At 38.6% G+C, this 25,909-nt stretch overlaps 1 protein-coding gene across 1 annotated transcript in view; it reads right to left on the bottom strand.

Annotated features, from left to right (window-relative positions):
* Positions 1–5,519: 5,519 nt before the first annotated feature.
* CYYR1 (cysteine and tyrosine rich 1) overlaps positions 5,520–25,909 on the bottom strand; it is a 100,579-nt gene continuing 80,189 nt past the window's right edge. The window contains exons 3-4 of the mRNA XM_029939097.1: positions 18,210–18,367; positions 5,520–6,094 (exon numbers count right to left, since the gene is read on the bottom strand). Of these exons, the coding sequence (XP_029794957.1) occupies positions 5,910–6,094; positions 18,210–18,367 (343 nt within the window). The 3' untranslated portion in view covers positions 5,520–5,909. The remainder of the gene's footprint in view (positions 6,095–18,209; positions 18,368–25,909) is intronic.

Below are 25,909 nucleotides of genomic sequence, written 5' to 3'. Positions count from 1 at the left end.
ATTTTTAATGGCAGAATTACATTCCATTGTGTGCATACACACATGCACACACACACACACACCACACCTTTCTTATACATTCATCTTTTGATGGACACAAGTTGTTTACACATCACGACTATAGTAAATAATGCTGTTATGAACATGAGGGTACAAGATATCTTTTTGAGGTAGTGTTTTCATTATCTTTGGATATGTTCTTAGGAGTAGAATTGCTAGGTTATATGGTAGTTCTATTTTTAATTTTTAAAATATTCCTCCATATTATTTTCCATAGTGGCTGCACTAATTTACATTCTACCAGTCTCTTGTGTTCCTTTGAATTTCTATGGTAATAACTGTAATGTCTCTTTTTCTATTTCTAATTTTGTTGATTTGTGTTTTTTCTCTTATTTCCTTGGTTGTTCTGTCTAGGGTTTTGTTAATTCTGTCTTTTCAAAGGAGCACTTCTTAGTTTGATTTATTTTTTCTATTGTTTCTCTATTCTCTATTTCTGTGTTAATCTTATTTCCTTCCTTCTGCTAACTTTGGGCTCAGTTTGTTCTTTTTCTAGTTCCTTAAGGCATACAGTTAGGTTTATTTGGGAACTTTCTTACTTCTTAATGTAGGCATTTATTTATTGCTATGAACTTCTCTCTGAACTGGTTTTGCTACATCACGTAAGTTCTGGTATGTTGTGTTTCCATTTTCATTTATCTCAATAAACTTTTATTTCTCCTCCAATTTCTTCATTGGCCCACTGGTTGCTCAGGAAAGTGTTAATTTCTATGGGTTTGTGAATTTTCCAGTTTCCCTGTTACTGATTTCTAGTTTCACACTACTGGTATGAGTTCAGCCTTCCTGAATTTGCTGACCTGTTTTGTGTCCTAACATATGGTCTGTCCTAGGAAATGTTCTAGGTGATCTTGAGAAGAATGTGTATTCTGCTGTTGTTGGACAGGATGTTCTGTATACGTCTGCTAAGTCTATTTGTTCTATAGTGTTGTTCAAATCCATTGTTTCCTTATTGATTCCCTGCTTGGATGATCTATCTTGTTGAGAGTGGGGTATTAAAGTTCCCAACTATTATTGTATTACTGTTTATTTTACCTTTTAACTCTGTTAGTCTTTGCTTTTCTATCTTGGGCACCTAAATATTTACAATTGTTGTATTTTCTTAATGTATTGTTTCCTTTATTATCACATAATAACCTTCTTTGACTTTTTATTATTTTTAAATTTTATTTTGTCTGATACAAGTATAGCTATCCTGGCTTTTTAAAAAACTTCTATTTAAGACTAAATTGAGTCTTTTTTAGGCTGATGTTGAATTTTTTTTATCCAGACATTCTGTCTTTTGATTGAAGAATATAATCCATTTACATTTAATGTAATTATTTACAGGTAAGGGCTTACTATTGGGATTTTTCTAATTTTTTTCTCATTCTTTTGTAGATCCATTGTTTATTGTTTATTGCTGTCCTTTTTTGTGTGTGTATTTTGACTTTTTTTTGGTATCAATATGGTTTGACTTATTTATTGTATTCTTTTGTGTGATTACTACAAGATTTTCCCTTGTGGTTACCATGAGGCATGCATAATATATCTTAAACTTATAAAACCTTATTTTAAACCTATATTAAACCTATTAATAACTTAAATAGAATTTTTATACTTTACACTTTTATTTCTGCCCCTCATGTTTTAGATTATTGCTGTCACAATTTATGTTTTTTATATGGTGCAAGTAACAACAGATTATTGTATTTATGGTTATGTTTGCTACATTCTTTAAAAAATTTTTTAAACTAGAGTTGTGAATGATGTGTCACTATTACCATATTGCATAGTCCAATTATAACTATATATTTGCCATGGTCAGTGAGATTCATGTGACCTTTTTGTGATTTGATAATGTTAATTATAAATGGAGTTAAAAGAATTCCCTTTAGCATTTCTTGCAAGGCAAGTCTGGTTTAACGAACTCCCTCAGCTTTTGTTTGTTCAGGAAAATCTTTATCCTTCCTTCATTTTTGAAGGACAGCTTTTCTGGGTATAGAATTTTGGTTGACAGTTATTTTCTTTCAGTATTTTGTATGTCATCCCATTTTCTCCTGGACGGAAGAGTTTCTGTTCAGAAATTCATCAATAGCCTTATTGAGGAGAGGGGGTTTCCTTGCATGTAAGTTTCTTTTCCCTGGTGCTATTAAATATTTTTTTGTTTTTGTTTTTGTTTTTTTGTCTTTGACTCTGACAATATAATTATAATGTCTCTTAGAGTAGCTTATACCCTTAGGTTCAACCTATTTGGGATCCTTTGGGCCTGATAGATTTAGATATCCATTTATTACCCCAGGTTCAGTTAAATATTTACTATTATTCCTCTAAGTAAATTCTTTGCCACTTTTTCCTTTTTTTTTTCCTTTTGGCATTCTTATGATGCAAATATTACTGTGTTTCATTGTCCTTTAATTTCCATATGGTTTTCTTTGCTGTTTTAATTTTTTTTTCTCCTTTGGGTAATTTCCAATGTCCTATCCTTCGGGTTGTTGATTTGTTTTTCTGCATGTTTAACTCTACTTTTGAAACTCTCTATTGAATTCTTCAGTTCAGTTTTGTATCTTTTACCTGCAGGATTTCTGTTTTTGGTTTTTTTGATGGTTGCTATTTCCTTGTCAAACTACTTCTGTTCCTGAATTGTTTTCCTAATTTTGTTTAACTGTCTGTTTCTACTTTCTCATAGTTCACTAAACTTCCTTAAGGGAATTATTCTGATTTTTTGTCTGATAGTTTATAGATTTTCATTTTTTTAGGGTCAGTCATTGGGGCTTAATTAGTTTCCTTTGGTGGTGTCCTATTTACCTGATTTTTTCATGATCCTTGATTTCTTGCATAGGTATCTGAGCTTTGAGTATTTAAAAAAAATGAATATTAATTTTTGAGAGAGAGAGAGTGGGGGATGGGCAGAGAGAGAGGGAGACACAGAATCTGAAGCAGACTCAAGCACTGAGCTGTCAGCACAGAGCTTGGTGTGGGGCTTGAACCCATAAACTGCAAGATCATGACCTGAACTGAAGTTGGATGCTTAACTGCCTGAGCCACCCAGGCGCCCCTGAACAGTTGAGTAATTAACCTCCTCTTCCAGACTACAGGTTTGCTTTGGCACAGACAGTTCTTCAGTAGTCAGCTCATTTTGGGTCTCTGGGTGTGTCTGTTGGTATGCCTTTGGGCAGGTCAGCTTCTTTGGGCTATTATAGACTTCTTTGGGCAAAGCATCTATTCAAGCACTGAGGAGAGGGATGGTGTATGTTTTCCACTGGCTAAAATACTTGGATATAAATCCTGGCTTAGTTCCCTATCCAAATGAAGCTACAGGATGGGGTCAGTTGTCTTATTCTCTGCTTAGACTTAAGCAGAAACTCTGTTTGGGGCTGGGTCTATATTTGGTAGTAGATGGAGCTATGTTGCCTGTTCCTCTGCTCTGGCAGGATAGCAGCCAGGGCTCAGGGCACGTACAAATCGTTGTTTGGGGGCACAAATCATGCCTAAGGGTCCACTGGCTTCCCTGGTCAGGTGATGTTCTGCAGATGGAGGAAGCCAAGGGCTGTTGTGCTCTCCGTTCAAGTGCCATGGTATGTGGGGTTGTTAGATGGACTGTGCAGCTTCCTGTGTGCTCTGGTTAAGTTCCCTGCTCAGACAGGCCACAGGCTGTATTCAGCAATAAGCAAGCCTATGAATTAGATTCCCCACCTGGATGCAAGAAGAGGGGCAGCTCTAAAGCCGGGAAGGCTCTTTGTTGCCTTAACTCAAGCAGACCCACACCACAGGTTCCCTGGTCAAATGAGGCCACTGGCTCTGCAAACTATCACCTCTGTCTGCTCTTCTTTCAGCTCAAGTGCCACTGGGCCACACAGCTTCCAGGAGTTGTCTCTAGCCCTTCTGGTCAGATGGGGCTGAAGGCACTCTCCACAGTAGATGGAACTGTGACTCAGTACCCTTCCTGAGTTTAAGCAGACTGGGCTGTAGGGCGGGCAAACTTCTTGTTTGAGGATGTGAATAAGGCAGATCTACACCCCTATGAGTTCCCTGGTCAGAGTGTGCTCCCAACTTGGTTCTGCAGATGAGCAAAGCCACTGGTTGAGATTACGATTTGGGCACCGCCAGGATGAAGTTGGTCTGCCGACATCCATGTGCTGCTCATTATGCACTCCTCCCTCATTCTCTGTCACACTTATATTTCCAGTGGCTGAGCCCTGCAATTCCAGGAGTATGCGATCAGAGTAGGGGTTGCCACAAAGTGACCCACCATACTGGGGGTGGGTCCCCCATGGTTTCTCTTTTAGACTGGAGGAATTGGAGGCTCAAGAGACGCCTCTTCCCATGGTGCTGCAGTGTCCTGGGGGAGGGGCAATGCGGTCAACATGGAACCACTTGTCTTACCCCTCTAATACAGTCTGTCTTGGTCTCTGAAGTTCAGGGGCGTGCATCGGCCTCACTCCTGTGTTCTAGGACTCTCTCAGTGGTGTCTTGTTTTGGATAGTTGTTGGTTGTTCTTCTTGTGAGGGGGAGCAAATTCAGGAATGATGTATGTCACCATCTTGGGGACATCACTCACCCCCAGTATTTTGTCAATGTAAAATTTAAAAACATGAAAGGACCCACATAAAAATATATATTAAGGTCACTTGTAGCAAAAATATAGCACATTAGAATTATTTAGCACAAACTTTTATAATTGAAGGTAGGCACTTCATAACGTTTGGATTTTGGCAAAAGGCAACAATTTGATGTCACTATCTTAACCTTTCTATTAACTGTATAACTTTTTCAAGGGAATAGACTTTCAAAATATTACAAAAGAAAAGGGAAACCAATTTGTCTAAGTTATGTATTTCCACAGAACAGAATCCAAATTTTATTTTCCTCTCTTCGTTTTATAAACTGTTGTATATCTTTATGGTCAAGTTCTATAGTTTAACCCTTTGATGTAAAATCCCATGGGGATATTTGGCTTCTAATTTCTTACCCTGAAGTGAAGTATTTGTTGCTTGTGGAACTCAATATAGTTTCCCCTCCCCCCCAGTTAGAATAACCTTTGTCATAATAAAACACTACTTAAAGTCACATGATTTTTAGGTAACAGCAACTGGCACTTGGCTTCAAGCAGCTGTTGAGTCCCTTTGATCCTGTTTTAGCTGTCAAAGTAAATAGATAAGATTCAACGATTTCAGTTTGTTTCATTCTTGGAGGCGTAGAGACTTACTTCACACTTACCTAAAACATGAACAGAATGTTTGGGGCCCAGTGGATCCATCTATCATTTGATTTACTTGTCTTTTCTAGAGCATGTCTCTATTAGATAGACTCTGTCTGAAGTCTTGGTAACAGGGAACTTCAGAAAACAATCTAGTCAATAAGGAAGCTCCAACTCCTCTTTCTTAAACTGAAACCACAATTCCGTGTTCTTATCCAGAAACCAAAGTTCCTGTAGCTTCCATCCAGTGCTTCAAATAGTGGAAGGCACAGAGAGGACTCTCATGCACTTGAATAGTATTTATTGATGAATGAAAGAATGAATAATTCTAGTTCTGACTTTTAAGGCTATGCAGAATATAGTTGTTTCCTTATGTAGACCAGGCTGTTGTACTGTCTTTCCTAATTCTTCACTCTTCCAGGATCAGTATTGCAATTTCCTTAAGCAACATGAGTTTCAAATGCTTTGTCTAACTTGTTACTCTTCTCTGAATGTGCTTTCATTGACCAGTACATCTTTCAAATGTGATACCATCAAATATAACAGTACTCCAGAAGGGGTCAGCTCAGAGAAGGGTAAAAACTCAGTATTTCTTGGCCTGGACATTCCACTTGACATGATGTTTCACCCCAAAATTCCTTAGAGCAAGCCTTTCCTTTTCCTGAGTAGAGCCATTTTATTCTAAGCAGGATCTCTGATTGGCACGTATTCTGTTATGGGAAGAGGACTGTTTCCTTGAATTTCCAGGATAAGGAGGGGGTGGAGAACGCTGCGCTGAAGCCTGTGGGGTCGGAGAGTAGGGTGGTGGCAAGTCGGCACAGTATTCCATCTCATGGTCATAACTGTAGGGCGGTGGGGCCACTGAAAAAGAAAAGGTAAAGGGCATCAGACATTTGGCAAATATTTTGGCGTCTACTGTGTTTCAACCACTGGGCTGAGCACTTTGGGAGGAGACGTCATTTTTGTCTGAAACAAATCTTAGTTTTATCTGGTTGAAGACATGTATGTATGAAAGGGCAGGTCCTATAAAAAATGGTGCCATTGGCCAAAATGTTTAGAATTGGCTGCTTACGGAACTTTCTTGGGGTAGATAACAAAAAGACTAGGGGCTAATTCACAGATTGAGCAGAAACACAGAAGCAAGAAAGCACTTTTGGTGAAAGCAAAACGTACATGGAGTGTGGAAGTGAGAAAAAGTGTTGAGGAATCTTATTGTATCATCATCATGGAGGGCTTTGAATATCACATAAGGTGTGGGTGATGTGCATTTGCCAAATTTTTAAAAATATGCTAGTACATATGCCTTGGGAAGGTGATTGTCTCAGCCATATAGATTGAAGTGGGAGAGAAAGAAAGGAGAGATGATGTAGTAGCATATGTGAAGGATTATAAAGGACTCATGGCATTGAGCCGAAAAATCAGAAGAGACCTTGACAAGCTGAGTGCTTACGTGGTGACTGGGTAGGTGAAGAAAGAAGGGGAGAGTGAAGAAAGGTGTCCAGGTATTAGGCACCCTTTATTGGGCTCCGGCAACTCAAAGGGTCATGGAACCATTATAGGAATAAGAAAATAAGTAAGGGTAGGCAAGCACGTTTGTGAATGGAAATGAAGAATTTAGTTTTCTAAGAATTATTTGAAATTTTTTCTTAAATCATTTTTATTGTAATATACATCAGGGTGTTTTAAATCACATTTAATACACTTTATTATGATTCTGTATGGGTGTCTGTTTGGTAGCGCTGCCAATCCCATGTTGAGGGGCGGAGGAGAAGCACCCCCTGGGTGTTCCATGTCTTTGTGAAACAATCATTCTGCAACATCCGAGCAACCCCTATGATGATTTGGCAGTAGTCGAATTATCACCATGATCATGATTCTAATTGGAAATTGACACGCCTTAACTGCTTACCATGAATGTCCTCTAAATCACAGGACTGCTGTCATAGTAATGTAAAAAATGGCCAAACCTTTTAGACATTAGAATGGCAGAAGAGAACAAGCAACGTTTCAATAAACTAAAATATCTTGTAGGGACACCTGGCTGGCTCAGTTGGTGGAGCATGGGACTCTTGATCTTCAGATTGTGGGTTTGAGCCCCACGGTGGGTGCAGAGATTACTTAAAAATAAAATCTTAAAAAAATAAATGTCTTCTAAATTGTGCTCTTCCCAATAAGATTATGGTAGTGTTCTGATCAATATGCTTGCACGAAGAGAGGGCTCCACCCTGCATACAACACTAGCAGTGTTTAACTTGGCTCACTTTACCAAGAGCTTGACGACTTGAACCATTTACTGCTCTGCCTGTACTCAGGGATGTGAGGACACAGAATTGAGTCACCTGAGAAAAGAGGAAAATGGAGACACAGAACTGGGTGCAATGTCCTCTGAGGACTGCTCTATTGAGCAAAGGCTTGGCAAGTCTCCAGTGGGATCTACAGGCCAAGGGCTCATGGCAGAGGACACAGCTGTAGACAGCCTCTCTAAGCCTGCTTTAAAAACCATTTTTTAAATGTTTATTATGTATTTTGGAGACAGAGAGAAACAGACAGAGCATGAGCGGGGAAGGGCAGAGAGAGATGGAGACACAGAATCTGAAGCAGGCTCCAGACTCTGAGCTGTCAGCACAGAGCCCAACGAGGGACTCGAGCCCATGAACATGAGATCATGACCTGAGCTGAAAGACGGTTAGCAGACTGAGCCACCCAGGTGCCCCAAGGCTGGTTTAATTAAACACTTGGAGGCTGGGCTATCATAAGCTTTGTTTTCTATAACAAAATGGAACAGCTCCTATGGAGTCTAAATACACATTCCCTCTGTATTACACCTACTCCTTTGCTTCATTATATCTAGGAGGACTGAGTCAAAGAGATTTATATTATACTTCATCCAAGCCAATGCTCCATGTAAAAAAGGAAGTTACAGCGGACACCTATCTATGCTATTTTTATATTGAAGGTTTCCCTGTCTCCCACTGGAGGAGCCCATGTTGAATGAGTCTACGGATTGACTCTGCATCATTCCCTGTCATGAAGCCGTGGTGTCTATTTATGCTTCGGTAACAAAGTGTTTATGTTTCGGTATCTGCAGTAAAACTGCTAGAGGACATTTCAGTGAGATGCCCTGTGGTTTATACAGATGCATGTTGAACATGAAAATTTAGAATATGCTTAGATTCATATAGCCTTCTATTCATACAGCCTTTGAATTTTGATAAAGTGATAATAAAATGCATAAGAGCAATATTTTGAGGACCATCCATCATGAAAAAAACACGGCACATCTTTTATGGTAGCAGCTACTGGAAGACATTTTGAAATAAGACTTGTATAACTATGGACTGTGTTAAGCTTTTTTTCTTGCAATAATAAGGTTTCACTGGGAGGTAAACTTTTCAAGGTATCAATTCTAGAAATTTCCTGATTAACTCTAAGAGGTTTTGTTCCTTCTTAAAGGTCAAATCATCTTTCAAAGATGTATGGATGCAGTGGGACATATGGTGCCTTTGAAATGCTTTCATAATCAAGATTCCAATTCTCTGATTTAAGCAGGGAAAATATGCCATTTAGCCTTCCTTAAAATTTAAGTTAATTTATTTTATTTTGAGAGAGAGAGAGAGAGAGAGAGAGAGAGAGAGAGAGAGAAGCCACAGACAGAAGCAGGGGAGGGGCAGAGGCTTAGCACTGCCAGTATGGAGCCCTATGCAGGCCTGGACTCACTGAACGTGAGATCATGACTTCAATCAAAGTCAGATGTTTAATCAAATGAGCCACCCGGGTGCACCTATGCTCTTTATCCTTAATGTCATTTTAGTTTTCTACAATATTACAAAATTTACAGATGCTATGGAATTCATAGAAGAAATTTAATGCTTTTCACCCACTCAGGCCAACATCTCTAAAGCAAACATAAAGGGGAAGATGCATGGTGTTATCAAAATGTATACGACATTATTTTTAAAAATTTGGGAACAGGAAAATCATCCATAATGTTGTCATCATGATCTAACAAACATCTTTATATAAACTCTTCTAGTCATTTATGGTTTTTATATCCTTGTAGTCATGGAAAATGAGCATAGGCTTTTTGACTTTGTACTATAACATAGTCTTTATCATTCTGCTACATATTCTTCATAAACTTTATTGTTAGTGACTGGCTATTATTCCACTGACTGTTCACTTATTTTGAAATTAACAATTTTTTATTATTATAGATAATGGAGTGATGACTATCTTCACATAGATTTTTAAAATCATTTTGATTTAGTTTGTTAGAATAAAACTCCAAGAATCAATGAACTGGTTATCATTTAATACTTTGGTAATTTATTAGTAAAAACAATAGCTCCTTATTTTACATTTCTTTGATAGTAGCTAGATTTCACATTGTTCTACAACTTGTTTGCTGTCTGTTGTTTATATTGGGTGATTTTTAGTTTGTTTTAGGCTGCCAATTTAAAAAGTGGGATCTTAATTAGAATCAAGATCTAATTAATATAATACGATATGAACAAGCATACAAAAGTGTATCTTTTCTAGGTATTTTTCTAAAAATAACTGTCAAATTGATTATATTGTTTTTTACCTTATTGACATGCCACAATTGAAAACTTGTACTTAACAAAATAAATGCTTCTTCATCTTTTTGATCTCTTCTGTGTTGTTTCTAAACATAAACATTTATCTCCTCTTTCAGATATCTGATACATAACCAAATTATTTCTGAGTTTTTCCATTTAAATGTATGTATTTAAAGCTTCTATTATTTTATTTGGTGTATTTTTGCATCAAAGTTAATTTTTTCTAAATTTTAAATGTTTGATTAAGTCACATTATCTATGTGGCTTCTTAATCCTCATTTTCCACATTGCCTTGTTGTCTCTCCTTTAGTTTGTAAAATTTTAATGTACTTGTTCTGTTCCAATGAATAAGGTATATATTTTTGTACAAATACCCCATTTAATTATTACTGATTAAAATTTTTTTAACGTTTATTTATTTTTGAGAGAGAGAGAGAGAGAGAGAGAGAGAGAGAGAGAGAGAGAGGGAGATCATGAGCGGGGGAGGGGCAGAGAAAGACATAGACTCTGAAGCAGGATCCAGGCTCTGAGCTGTCAGCACAGAGCCTAACATGGGGCTCAAACCCATGACCGTGAGATCATAACCTGAGTTGAAGTCTGGTGCTTAACCGACTGAGCCACCCAGGTGCTCCTATTATTGATTTTAAATGGTTTTAATATCTGGTAGGCCAGGTGAATCTCATGACGTGTTTTAACATGTTTTAAAACATGTTAAAATTTTTTTTTTACTTGATATAATTGACCTATGGCAGCATCTAAGTTTAAGATGTACAACATGCTGAGTTGATAACTTTATACATTACAATATGATTACCACCTGTTAAGTTAATTAAACAAGGAGCCCCTTACACTGAGTGACTCTGTTGTGATGGTAAGCAAACCAAGATGTAAGCCTATAAATGCTTCAAAGTTACAAATCAAAACACTAAGGCAACCAATCACAAAAAGCCAACTAGGCTTTCAGCTGTAGCCCAGCATTACTTCGTTTCCACATTTTCTCTATATAAGACAGGGTACTCCTAACAACTTCCGGTTTGGTGCCGTCTGATTCAAGTCAATTTTTGCTGAGATAAACTCTGAAAAGTTTTAGTATGCCTCAACTTATCTTTTAATATACCTTAGTGTTAGCTCACAACTTACCATTAATTTTTTTAAATGCTTACTTATTGTTAGAGAGAGAGAGAGAGATTGAGAGAGAGAGAGAGAGAGAGAGAGAGAGAGAGAGAGAGAGAGAGAGAGAGAGAAGAGAGAATACGAAGCAGGCTCCAGGCTCTGAGCTGTTATCACAGAGCCCGACTCAGGGCTCAGACTCACCAATCATGAGATCCTGACCTGAGCTGAAGTTGGCTGCTTTGGGTGCCCCAGCTCACGACTTATTTTTAAAGACAGCTCTTAATATTACTGCTAGGAGGAAATCTTCTCCTCCACCCTCTCCCAAATCCCACTACTCACAATTTGCCTGACCTGTACTCAGAGCAGAAGCCCACAGAGCTCCCAGCAGGACCCCCACGGCTCCATGCCCACCACACAGAGCCAATCCTGCCCACTTTTTCTCTAAAGATGCACTTCCCAAAGACATATTATTAGAAGCTACCATTCCCCTTCCCTTCAGATAACACCAAGACCTAGTCCAGTCGTGTTACATTTCTCTGTTATCAGGACGACAAGTTCCTAGAACATCCTTCATTGTAGACGTCTAACCCTGGAAGGCTTCACATACAAATTTAATGAATTTTCTAAACTTTTGCCACCCCCTTTCGCGGTGCTCAGTAGACCACAGAGTCTGTTGTCAGAAAAGCCCTTTGTATCCTCCTCACCTTTTCATCCCTTTTCATGTTACTCTAGCTCAGAATATAAGGAAATCCTCTTCTAATTGTGCCTGTTTTCCAGAGAAATGTTTTAGAGAAAAAGGTAACTATCCAGGAGATCGTTACCTCAGGAAGTGAACTTTTTCATGAAAGTCAGATCTGTCCTGAGAGTGCAGCTTCGTCTGCAGCATCTGAGATCAGGGGTCTTCTTTTCCTCCCATATTCCACGCCCCAGAGGGCCAGCAGGAGCCCTGGGCATTCTCTGGGATCCTCACACCCAGTTTTCAAACCATGGCCTACATGCCTTCTTTAAAACCCTGAGTTATTTTGTAGCCCACACTATGAGCTCCTATTACTTTCTACTCCTCCTTGTTATCAATGGGGGGCTGCTCTGCTCTGGACTCTCGTCCATTGAAGATTTAACACCTGGCCCATTATCTTTCTTCACATCATGACTTCTGTTAGCATTGTTGATGATTTCAACTTTCACGTGTTGAAGTAAATTTCTAGCCCCAAGGTGGAGCTTACGTCTGCCCAGGGTGTCAGGGTGTCACAGCTGCAAACCAAACCTTAGGTAACCTTCATGTCCTTATAAAGCTCTACTTGACCTGAAACTTAGTACATCCAGTTAGCTAATCCCCAAACACCAAGCCAACTCTGTGCTCTATACTTACTTCCTGTTCCTTTTCACTCCAAACAAGGTTTATGTGGCCTCAGCCAATCAGATAGTTTCTATTTTTCTCTTCTTTGTTCTTTATTCTTTATCCTCTAAAAGCTCCCTTCCTTTCATCTATTTTGCAGTTTTCTGCATGAAGACTGTCCACTTCATGAAGTGTTAAACAGTTTGTATCACCTAAATTGTCTTCTTCAATCACTTTTTTAACACTTGGACTTTTTTTTTTCCCCACAAAAGTCTTTTTCCCACCCTTGCTGTAACCAGTAATGGAATAGTATGTATGTAAATCTGACCACTACTCTTTATCTTTCTAGAATACGTATGCCAACATATCTTGAACCTCACCTAGATTTCCAGTTTTATTGATGACTTTTAAAAAAGTTAATTTAAACTGAGGTCACTGCTTTTCTGTCTTTCTTTATTCAGCTTAGATTTATCATCCATCACTAAAATTCTTTCTGTGCATTTATCAACTTGCTTATCTCTTTTCCCCATTGCCTGATAAAACTCCAATCTTGATTAAATTCAACATTTTGGCTCTCCCAGGCTTGTGTCTAGGGGCTTAATGTGGTGAGAGAAAAATGACAATCATACCGAAAGATTTCACTTTCAAGGAGTGATTATATTCTTACGTGTGGAGACCCTTGGCATTGCTTGGAAATTATGCATTTCATTAGGTATTTCCCCACCCTCCATTCCTGAGATTCCTTAACCATAAACATCTCCTCATCCCACTTTCAGCAGGAGTCTTCTTTCTAATTTCTGTAAGATTATAGGCACAATCAGAAGAGACCATTCTCATGTCACCAAGTCCTCTGATGAGTATATGAAAGTCTTTGTATGCTCAGTACATATACTAATAAGGTTGCCCTCATTTGTGAATTCAGTGATGCAAATAGATTTTTAATTTCTTTTTTTTAATGTTTATTTATTTATTTTGAGAGAGAGGGAGAGAAAGTGCATGGGCATGGGAAGACAAAGAGAGAGGGAGAGAGAGCAGGTTCCATTCAGCATGGGACCTGACACAACGCTTCATCTCCTGAACTGTTAGATCACAACCTGAGCTGAAATCAAGAGTTGGCCACTTAGTGACCAGCTAAGTCACTCCAATGCCCATAGAGTTTTGACTTTTTAAAAATTCTTTAAAAGTTTTATTTGTTTATTTTGAGAGAGAGAGAACATGAGCAGGGGAGGGACAGAGAGAGGGAGAGAAAGGATCCCAAGTGATGCAGAGCTTAACTCACAAACTGTGAGATCATGACTGGAGCAGAAATCAAGAGTCAGATGCTTAACTGACTGAGCCCACCAGGCACCCCAGAGTTTTGATTTCTTAATGAAATATTTCCAAGAGATCCAAGAGATTTTAAAGACCACAAGTCAGTTATTTTATAGAATTCCTCTCAACTTGGGTTTGTCAGATTGTTTTTCTTGCTTATATTCAGGCTGTGAAATTTCAGCATAATTCCATATACATGAACTTGTGTCATCCCCAAAGTAACTATCACCCAAAGGTGCAAGATGTCCATCTGTCCTTCTTTGGTGATATTAATCTTTACTGCATGGTCAAGATGTTGTTTCATTTCTCTACTGTCTAGTTACTATTTTTCTCCTTTGTAAGTAGAAGCAAACCTAGGACAAGACACTTCCCAATGCAACCTCTCCCCCAGATTTAGCATCGTTAATGCCTCTTGTCCCAAACTTTTTTTAGATTTATTGTTTTTTTTTGTTTGTTTTTTTTTTTTTTTGAGAGAAAGAGGGAGAAGCATAGAGGGCCAGAGAGAGAGGGGAGAAGAGAGAGAATCCCAAGCAGGCTTCACACTGTCAGTCCAGAGCCAATATGGGGCTCAAACCCACAAACCATGAGACCATGACCTGAGCCAAAACCAAGAATTGGCTGCCTAACCTACAGAGCCACGCAAGCGCCCCCCTAAACTTTTCTTATGATGGTTTTTAAAATGATGATTTTTCCAATTCCACAATCCCTTTCTACATGTATCTTTTGTCATTTTTCTGTTTGCAAAGAACTTCCCCTCCTTTTCCACTGTTTACCTATCTGTCAATCACCAGCAGACTCAATAATGTACTTCAGGTCTCAAATTTCTTGATAGCATTGAAATCCCTTGTTTTCCTTTGGTTGTCATTTGATTTTTATATCTTCACAAAGCCTTCTGTTAGGGTCTTTCTGTATTGTTCTTTTTCAAGTGTGAATCACCCAAACCTATTTTTTAAAGAAAGGTTAGCATCATCCCTTCCTTTTGTTTACAGTGAAGTTCTGGAAAGTAGTGGACGTATAAGACTCGACAAATAATTGTAATTAAATGAGACACTGCTCATTCTACCCAGCATGGCAGGAATAAAAAACTATTTCAGAGGGTCACTCTCCAACAAAGTATCAGGGGTGGCAGATTACCTTTTCTTGGTAATCTCTTCCTGAGTGCACAGTAATCGTATTCACACCAGGTGGCCTCACGGAACACTTTCAGCAAGGAAAAAGGTGACCTTGACTAAATTATTTCTACTCATGCATGTGGCCCCCAGACTGGAGGACCATACAATAAATTAGTCGTTATCTCATTTATCACAAGGTTATTTAATTAATGTGGGTAAAAATATTTTATAAGACTACAGATGAAAGATTTTGAAAAGCATTCAATACTCCTCTGTGTTTTTTCCTATCTCTTAAGTAAAGGCTTAATTAGTGACTTTGCAAAGGCAATGAGAAGTAATCAAGCACATAATGTTTTTGAAGACCTAGCCTTTTTGCAGGAAAAATGCTTCCACCATAAGGTTTATTATGTTTCTCACAGTATTCAGTTCCCAGAACAATGCATTTACTGCAAACGCAACATGCCGCTGTGATCTGTGAGAATGCATGATGTCACTCAAAACATGTATCCAGGCATGAAATAGAAACTTCAAGCCTAAGAAAACTTAAGCCCTTACATTCAAATATTTTGTATCTTACATTCTATTTTTATAAAAAATATACTTTAATATTTAAAATGTTAATTGCTTAATTTTAACTAAGTTTTTTTTGATCAAGCAAGAAGAGTGTATCCGGGGGGCACCTGGGTGGCTCAGTCGGCTGAGCCTCCGACTTTGGCCCAGCCTATGATCTCGCAATTTGTGAGTTTGAGCCCCACACTGGGCTCTGTGCTGACACTCAGAGCCTGGAGCCTGCTTTGGATTCTGTGTCTCCCTCTCTCTCTGACCCTCCCCTTCTTGCATTCTCTCTCTCTCTCTCTCTCAAAACTAAATAAACATTTAAAAAGTTAAAAAAAAAAACCTTTTAAGTGTATCTCAAATGTAATCTACAGAAGCCCTCTCCTTGTCTTCCTTCCAGTTAACGTGTCTCTCTGACTCTCCTTTCTCCTCTTGAGTTATGAGTTGACCAGGTAAAAACAGGGAGATGTGAAGAATAAAAAACACCTCTCCCCTTTTCCCTTTTTCCCAGAGTTCTAACACCATTACACTAATCCCAATAATATGTTTAGTAAGTAGGAAAGAATCAAAATTGTGCATTGCTTTTGTAGTGAGTAAAAGCTACATTTTCCAGGGTGGAATTTAAAGTAATTTCTCTAGGTTTTTATTTTATTTTATTTTATTTTTTAATGTTTTATTTACTTTTGAGACAGAGAGAGACAGAGCATGAGCAGGGAGGGGCAGAGAGAGAGAGAGAGAGAGAGACACAGAATCAGAAGCACGCTCCAGGCTCTGAGCTGTCAGCACAGAGCCTGACGCAGGGCTCAAACTCATGAATGTGAGATCATGACCTGAGCCGAAGTTGGAGGCTTAACCGACTTAGCCACCCAGGTGCCCCTAGGTTTTTATATATAACTACACAAAATCTTGTTGTGAGCTACGTTCTTCACATGCCAACTATATCTGCTGAGTGGCACATAGTGGCCAGTCCTGGAATTATACTTGGGACTGAGCAGTGAATAGAACAGATAATGATTCCTGCTTTGTGGAGCTAATGTTCTAGAAGGAGGGGATGGACAATAATTAATAAATATAACAATGAGATATAAGACAGTATCTCAGGAGGACACAATGGGGAGGGACACAGTACATTCTTAGATAGAGTGGCCAGAGCGGGCTTCAGTCAGGAGGTGATCTTTGAGCAAAAAGTTGAATTGAGTGAGGGAGTCCATGTCCTAGGCAAAGCTCTAAGATGGGAGTGTGCCCTGTTGTGTGCACAGAGCACACAGACTTTGTTTCTGTGTTCAAGGAAGAATGTGATTGGAGCCAGAGTGGCAAGTGGGAGTAGAGAAGGGAATGAAGTCAGAGTAATAAAACAAGGAACCAGATCATTCATTGCCTTCTAGGCTCCAGTGAGGAATTTGCCTTTGACTTTGGCTAAAATGAGGAACTCCTGGCTTTGACTGTCCCTCTGGAGAAAATGGAAAGCCATTGGAAGATTCAGAAGAGAAGAGGGATATAATTTGACATCTACTCTAAGAGGTTTAATCTGGCTGTGTGTTTAGAGCAGACCCCTGGGGCCAACAGTGGATGCTGGAAGAACAGTTAGGACATTATCACAGCAATGGCGAGAGGGCGGAAGGTGGCTCTCAGCAGAGAGAGAGCAGTAGGGCCAGTGAGTAGTCAGATACTGAAGATGGAACTGGAAATTTTCCTCGTAGGTTGCATGTAGGTTTGAGGGAGGCAAGGAGTTAAGGATGCCACAGAGTTGTCTGGCCTGGCCACTGGAGGTCTAGAGATGCGATCAATTTAGATGATGAGTGGAGGAGGTTTGAGGGGATGCTCAGAAGCACAGTATTGGATGTGTTCAACTTGTGTAGCTATGAGACATGCAAGCCGAGATGTCCTGTGGACAGTGGGATCACATGGATCTGAAATTCGGGAAGGAGGTTTGGAACGGAGATTTATAGCTTTGGGAAGAGTTAGCATATAGTACCTAAAACCATGAGGCCAAATGATATGACCAAAGAAGTAAGTGTAGATACAGGAGAGAAAAAGACAGAAGACTGAGCCTCAAGGCACTCCAACATGCAGTTACCAGAGAGGAGGAAGAACTGACAAAAGAAGAACAGGAGAAACGATCATTCTCACATTCATCTGAAATTGGCTTCCTCAGGTTGAAGATGATAGGGGAAAAGTTAAGAGAGGAAGCTATTAGGGAATTTATACATAGGGCAGATTGCATATAGAAAGTACAGGGCACCCTCTATTCTAGAAGGGCCGAGAAAGGACATGACAGTGGGTAGGAAATTATCTTTTTAAGAATGTATTACATTTAAACTTGACTCCTTATTATATGTCAAGTTGTACATATACAGACTGACTTAGAAAACCCTACTGTGTAATCACCTAATGCAAAATGGAATATTTTGTTTATAGAGTCATATGTATTCAATATATTTATATGTAGAATTTCTAGCAGATTCTCAGCAAATACCTGACAAATTATTAATGCATTACCTTTGCTCTTTGTTGAGAATTTTCCTATTATGTTAAAAGGATTTTCTTTGCATAAAGATGACACATCAAAACTTTATTCAATACTTTTCCTTAAGACATACATACCTATTAAGTCGGATGCCAGTTTGTTAAGACATGTCACTTACACTTTCTCTAGAATTATTTGTCAGAACTCTGGCTGGTAGACACAGTGGGCATGAATTGTCTATTTCTCTTAACTCTGGCTGATTGCGAATTATAGTCAATGAGACAAGCATTAAAAATATGAATACCTTCAGATGCGAGGGAGATTTTATTCTTGGATCTAATTAATCTCCATTGAAAACTAGAGCTCCAATCTGCGTTAATTTAGAAATGCCCTACATTCTTGGAGATGATTGCAGTGAACACCTTCAGTGTTTTCTCTCTCCAAGGCATCGGGCATAACTAACAAATCTGACTCTTCAGAAGGAGTAAGCAGCTGTGCTTACCAGGGTAGGAGGAGATGGCATTGATGTGGGTGGTCCTGATGACACCCACCCGGGTCCCACGGTTGTTTTTCATGCACATGCAGATACATATGGCAATCCCAGCAATGACCCCCATGATGAATACAATTCCAAACACGATGCCAGCAATTGCTGTGCCCCTAAAAAAGAAAAACGAAAGTGCATTTAAGGAAAAGGCTCATAAGCCTTTCAAATACGGCTCCATGACTATATGACTAATGCTCCTTTACAAATCTTCTTAAGGATAATGTTAAAAAAAGATAATTCCCTGAATCAGTCAAGTAAGTAGTCTTGTGTATCAATAGATAAGAAAACATTATAAGCCTTCAGGGAATTCTCTTAGAGTACAGTAAACCTATCATTCAGATTCTGATGTTAGAAATCCATATTTTTATACAAAACCCAATTATCCAGATATGCTTTCTAAAATAATAATTAAAAAACCATTATCTGTGTACTTAAGCAGCAAAGAATTTACCTATTGTCTGAGTACACATTTACTGAAAACATTTGATAAATGCCAAAACATTAAAGAAAATTTAATGTTTATCTTTATTAAAACTCTTCACAAAGTAGAACTGGGATTTTTTTTTTCTCAACAAAATGGAGAAAACCAAACCAAACATATTTTTTTGAGTTTATTTATTTATTTTTGAGAGACAGCGAAAGGGAGCATGAGCTGGGGAAAGACAGAGAGAGAAAGAGAGAGGGAGACAAAGAATCAGAAGCAGGCTCCAGGCTCTGAGCTGTGAGCACAAGGCCAGATGTGGGGCTCAAACCTACAAACCGTGAGATCATGACCTGAGCTGAAGTTGGACACTCAACGGACTGAGCCCACCAGGTGCCCGAAAACCAAACATTAAAAAAATTTATTCAGAAAACAGTTATAACAAACAGTATTCTCATTAAATTCAGGAACAATGCAAGCAAAACCTCTATTCCATTAACAATATGTTTTTCTCCTGAAGGCTTTTATCTCTCACAACAAAATCATAGAAGGAAAAACTATTGCATGAGAATCACCATTACCATTATGTGTAGATAATATGATTTGTAAGAGTCTACATTTGTCCATATTTTGGAAAGTAATGGGGAGCTCTTTGTACAAAGGTTTATTTTCAACAGGCAGTATCATTTCTATCAGTGCTTTCTGAGGAAATGCAGTACATGTGGGCACAAATAGTGTAAAAAGGTTGTTTATCAATATGTTGTTGCTAATAACGAAATATCAGAAACACCCTAATATCCATAACAAGAAAATGACAGAAAGAAAAAAAATATGACACACCAGAGAACGAATCTTATATAGTGAATTTAAAAAGGTAAAATCTACATTGGCTCTGAGATGTCAGCGCAGAGCCCGATGAACCATGAGCTCATGACCTGAGCTGAAATTGAGTCAGACGCTTAACCAACTGAGTCACCCAGGCGCCCCTGTAGGGTGAGGGTATTAACACTCGTGGATTACATAGAGACCAAACAAAAAGCCCCAGGTTCCTTCACATCCAGTGTTCCAGTCTTGCCACCAACTCAGTTATATATAAAGCCTTTCACTTTCGAGAGTTTTTTGGGGTGTTTTTTTTTGGGTCGTTGTTTTGTTTTAAAGACTTCAGAATTGCACATCAGGAGTTGTGAACATGTATTTGCACTTTTCAGAAGAGATTTTCTTTTTATGACTTTTCCCACTCTTAAAAAAACAGAATGCCACTAATAATTCCAATTGACTCCAAAAGACTCCTTTAAAATATTCCTACATACCGAGGCATCTGTGTTGCTCAGTCAGTTAAGCTTCTGACTCTTGATTTCAGCTCAGGTCATGATCTCATGGTTTGTGGGATTGAGCCCAACATGGGGCTCCCTATTAGCAGTGTGGAGGCTGCTTGGGATTCTCTTCCCTACCTTGCTCACGCATGCACTCTCTCTCCCTCTCTCTCCAAATAAATAAATAAGCATTAAAAAAATAAAATAAAATATTCCTACGTGCATTTTAACTTTCTTAGTAAATTATGAAAGCAGAACGTGAGATGTATTTGGATGTGCTGTTATTACTACTTAAAGAATGGCAGTCTAGCAGTTTAATAAATAAGTCTTCAAAAAAGAAAAATTTATCAAAGGAAATTTGAAATAAGTAAACCAAAAGTCATCTGGAAACCTTTTTATTGTAATTTTGAAGTCCAAATAAGATTGATTTAATGGGCTTAATTTATGTTTCAGAAATAATCAATGGCCCAATTATTCAGGCATAGAGTTTCCATACTAAGTGTTATAGAAGCTGTTAAGATATCAAATTGGGACATATTTATATTCATTAATTCATTTTTTTAAACAGAGGGAAGTAGAAAATGAGTCACATTTTGTTTTGCTGTTAGGAGCTCCAGCGAAAGTGCCTGCCTGCGAGGTCAATAATGAGGTTGCCACTAACGTGTTAAATGAGGTTTCTGATTAAGTCATTATTTCAGCGTCCTTGATCTTTTGCTACCCATTAGCGATCGTAAGTTAGTTATTAAAGATATGGCAAGTAAAACATTTATAGCATTATTTACTCCATTATTAATGAAAAGAAACAATAAACAAACAGTAACCTTCTGCCACATAATTAATTTGGTTTCATCAACTATCGGAAAGAGAGAAGCTATTCATTTGAGAAATTTGGCATCAGAAAAATCTTGAAAAAAATGTAAGGAATGTACTTTTCTTTGATAGAATGGACCGCAAAGTGTACACATTTTGAAATATTTACAGGTTCCCAGAAAGTGGTAAAAATGGTACGGAGAGGTTCTTGCATACCCTCCGCCCAGTCTCCCCAATGGTGAGACCTTAGGCGGCTCTCGGATGTCAACATCAGGAAGTTGACATTCGTATAAAGTGCGTGCATCATTCTGTGTCATTTTAACACACACAGAATTCATGCAATCACTATGGCAAGCAAGATGAGATATTTTGCCCACAATTATTTCCCCCATGATGCTTCTTTACAGTTACACCCCTCTTCCTCCTCCCCGCTGTTAATAACTGCTGGAATCCTTAACCTGTTCTCCACTTTTATAATGTTGTCATTTCAAGAGTGTTACACAAATAGAACCCTGTAGTACGTCACCTTTTGAGCATAATGCCCTTGGAACCTATCTTCGCCTTTGTGTATACTAATGCATTTCTTATTATTATTAGGTACCATTTCATGTTATGGATAGAACACTGTTTGCTTGGTCATGACTTGTTGTAGGACATTTTGGTTATTTCCAGTTTTGGCTTTTGCAAATAAAACTGCTTTGGACAACGAAGTACAGGTTTTTGTGTGGACTTAAGTATTCATTTCTCTGGAAGAAATGCCCAAAAGTGGGATTTCTGGGTTATTTGAAAAGTATATGTTTAAGTTTTAAAGATATGGCCAAAGTATTTTCCTGAGTGGCTGTACTATTTAACATTCCTACCACCAGAGTATGAGACATCCAGTTTCTCTATATCCTTGCCAGCATTTAGTATTGTTATTGTTTTTTTATTTTAGCTTTTTTAAATAGGTGTGTAGTGATAGCTCATTGTGATCTTAACTTCCATTTCCCTAATGGCTGAGGGCAGGGGGGTGAACATCTTTTCATAGGCTTAGTTACCATTTTGTATTTTCCTTTTCTTTCTTTTTTAGTATTTATTTATTTTTGGAAGAATGCAAGCAGAGGAGGGGCAGAGAGAAGGAGACCATGGATCTGAAGCGAGCTGGGTTGACAGGCTGACAGCAGCGAGACTGACGTGGGGCTCGAACTCACAAATGGTGAGATTATGACCTGAGCTTAAGTCTGACACTCAACTGACTGAAACACCCAGGTGCCCCCGATTTGTGTGTTTTTCAGTGAAATATCTCTTCATGTCTTTTATTCATATTCTAATTGGATTGTTTTTACTATTGAACTTAAAATTTTTTTTTAATGTTTATTTATTTTTGAGAGAGAGAGAGAGAGAGACAAAGTGTGAGCAAGGGAGGGTCAGAGAGAGTGGGAGACACAGAATCTGAAGCAGGCTCCAGGCTCTGAGCTGTCAGCACAAAGCCTGACACGGGGCTCAAACCCACGATCCATGAGATCATGACCTGAGCTGAAGTTGGCTGCTTAACTGACTGAGCCACCCACCCAAGTGCCCCTACTATTGAACTTCTAAGAGGTCTTTACAAATTCCAGATAGAAGTGTTATGCCAAAGATTTCAATATTGTCCCCAAAAACCAGAGACCGCCAGGGAGCCCGAGTCACGCATGCAAAAGCAAAGGGCTTTATTATGGGCTTAGGCTGGCCGAGCCTCAACAGACTTCACCAGCGCAGTGGATCCATGCTGAGAGCCTCGAACAAAGGCGGGGCAGGGCCTTTATGGGCTTGGGAAGGGGGAGTTACAGGAAATTGCGACACAGGTACAGGGGTCCAATCATTATCGCATAACATCATTGGCAGTAACTTTAACCACACACATTGTCCAGAGTGTTTGTTACTTTTGGCGGGACCCAATCACAACATTTAGAGTGTTAACCAATTACAGGGTGGACCCAGGACTCAGGACCCAGGACCCTCATGTAGGGTGTAACTAGCCTTAAGCAATAAGTGATTACCTATAGCTTCTATCTCGAGGCCTGCCCTTAGAAATGTTAAGGGTGTTAGCTGGCCTTTCCTGATTGGGTGTTACAAGGGTGGTCCCTCCTGCCTTGCGCAATGTGTGTCCTTTTAATGTCTAATGATTCTGAGAAACTAACACTTAGGCCTCCAAGGTCAGAGGGAAACTTGAAGCCTGTCATGGAGTTGGTTTGATTCAGACCTGTGTTCTTACAGAAGCCCTTTATCAGATATATAGTTCGCAAATATTTTCTCAATCTGTAGTTTGCCTTTCCATCCTCTTGACAGTCTTTTGCAGAGAAAAAAATTTTAATTTTAATAGAGTTCAATTTTTCAATTTTTTTTTAATGGATTAAGCTTTTGGTGTCATGCCTATGAACTCTTCACCAAGCTCAAGGTTCTGAAGACTTCTCTTATGTTTCTTTCTAAAAGATGTATTAGTTTTACATTTGATATTTAAGCCTATGATCCATTTGGTTTAATTTTTGGATAAGGTGTCAGGTTGAAGTTGAGAGTGACTTTTTTGCCCAAGGGTATCCATCCAACTGCTCCAAAACCATTTATTAAAAACATGATCCTTCCCCCATTGCACTATTTTTGTGCCTTTGCAAAAAATTAGTTGGCCATGGGCATCTGGGTGGCTCAGCCAGTTAAGTGTCCAACTTCAGCTCAGGTCATGATATCAGGACTTGGGGATTGAAACCCCACGTCAAGCTCTGTGCTGACAGCTCAGAGCCTGGAGCCTGCTTCAGATTCTGTCTCCCTCTCTGCCTCTCCCTCACTCGGGCTCTGTCTCTCTCAAAAATAAACAACAAGCATTAAAAAAATTAGTTGGCCATGCTTATTTGGGGGCTATTTCTGGGTTTTGTTTATTTTTCTGTTGTTGAATAGGGTTTTTGATAAATGATTTGATTCGGCAGGTTGATGATTTTGTTCAGTCCTTCTGTATCCTTGTGGATTTTCTGTCTAGTTATTCTACTAATTAATGAGGGAGGGATGTTAAAGGCTCCAACTATAACAAAGGATTTGTCTGTTTCTCCCTTCATTCTTATCAGTTTTGCACCACGTATTTTGCAGCTCTTCTGTTCTGTTTGGGCTCTCCATTAGACCTTTACTGGTAGATGTTAGGGTAGGGCTGTATTTGTTTCCTTTGTTGTTTGTAGTCATATTGTTATTGTCTAAAAGATTTCTGTCTTGCTAGGCTGCCTCCTTTTTTTTTTTTTAATTTTTAAATGTTTTTATTTAGTTTTGAGAGGGAGAGACAGCATGACCAGGGGAGGGTCAGAGAGAGAGGGAGTCACGGAATCTAAAGCACAAAGCCTGACACGGGGCTCGAATCCACGAACTGTGAGATCATGACCTGAGCCGAAGTTGGACACTCAACCGACTGAGCCACCCAGGCGCCCCAGCTAGGCTACCTCTTTACTGGTGCTGCAGCTGGAAAAAATTAGGCTTTTGTTGGGACTTTTATTGTATGTATCCACTAGTGTTTCTGGGTTGCCAGTTACCTTCAAGTCTAGGATCAATGAGACAAAAAGAAAACACAGGGAATTCACTCGTGTGTTCTTCAAGCATGGGAATTTTAGCTGCTCTAACTTCTTCTCTCAACCTTTCAGACCTTTCTTGATGTTTTATATTTATCTAGGGTTTTCAAGTTGTACTTAGAGGGAAGAATGGGAAAAAGTAAGTCTACTGCAGGAATGTGGTTTTGAGAAATAAAATATTGCCAAAAAATTAATTATTTAAAATTATAAAGTGATTTTTAAAACAAAATATGAAACACCGTTTAGAAGAGATAAAAACTGTGATAAATATCTTTAAAGATACAACTGTTAATTTAGGTTTTCAGGACAAAAATAGTGTGTCATTGGCATACATATATGATTCCAAGCCTTTTCCTATGCATATTAAAGGTGCTCAAAAAATCTTTAATATCAGTGAATTAAGCTATCTCACATTTATTAAACTATTATGGAAATATCACCTATAAAACTCTTTCTCTGTAATGAAAGTATTTCTTTGTTTAGTTGAAACAAACAGTTAAGCGTTCGACTTCAGCTCAGGTCATATCTCACGGTTTGTGGGTTCGAGCCCTGTGTCAGGCTGTATGCTGACAGCTTAGAGCCTGGAGCCTGCTTCGGATTCTGTGTTTCTCTCTTTCTCTGATCTTCCCCTGCTCACGCTGTCTCTCTCTGTCTCTCAAAAGTAAATTAAAAAACATAAAAAATTTTAAAAAAAGAAACATAATTGACTTACAATGTGACAGTAGTTTCACGTGTACAACATAGTGATTAGATCACTCTGGTTTTGCTGTGCTCCCAAGAGTAGTGGTCACCGGTCCCCATACAATGCTATTGACTACATTCCCGATGCTGTACCTTCCACCCCCCTGACTACCCATTCCATAACTGGAAGCCTGTGTCTCTCCTCCTTCACTTATTTTGTCCATTCCCCCATTTTCTCAGGCAACCATCAGATAGTTCTCTGTATTTCTAGTTCCAATTCTGCTTTTTTTGTCTGCTGTTCATTTTTTTTTTAGAGTCTCCCTATGAGTAAGATCATATGGTATTTGTCTTTCTCTGACTTATTTCACTTAGCATAATATTCTCTAGGTCTATCCATGTTGTTGCAAATGACCAGATCTTATCTTTTCTTGTGGCTGAGTAATATTCCATTGTATGTATATGTATATTCATATATACATTAATACATAAAATACGTAATATTTATATATGTAATATCTAGCAATATAAAAAATTATATATTTTTTAAAGAATTTCATACTGTTTTCCACAATGGCCACACTAATAGTGCACACGGGTTCCTTTGCCTCTGCATTCTCACCAACACATTCATTTCTTGTCTTTTTGATACTGGTAGTTCTGACAGGTGTGGGGTGATAACTCACACGGCTCATTAGTGGATGGTTAGTGATGCTGAGCACCTCTGCACGTGTGTTGGCCATCTGTAAGATAATGCAACTACATATTGGCGCTTCTTTATTATTAAATTAAACCTGAAAGGACATTTTTCTTGGAAGTGAAAATTCTGTTAATTTTTTAAATTAAAAAAAATTTTGATGCAGTTAACTT

Source organism: Suricata suricatta, chromosome 5 (assembly GCF_006229205.1).
Source record: "Suricata suricatta isolate VVHF042 chromosome 5, meerkat_22Aug2017_6uvM2_HiC, whole genome shotgun sequence".
NCBI lineage: Eukaryota > Metazoa > Chordata > Mammalia > Carnivora > Herpestidae > Suricata > Suricata suricatta.
The sequence above is the reverse complement of the archived record's forward strand: the minus strand, read 5'-3'. Positions and strand labels throughout refer to the sequence as shown.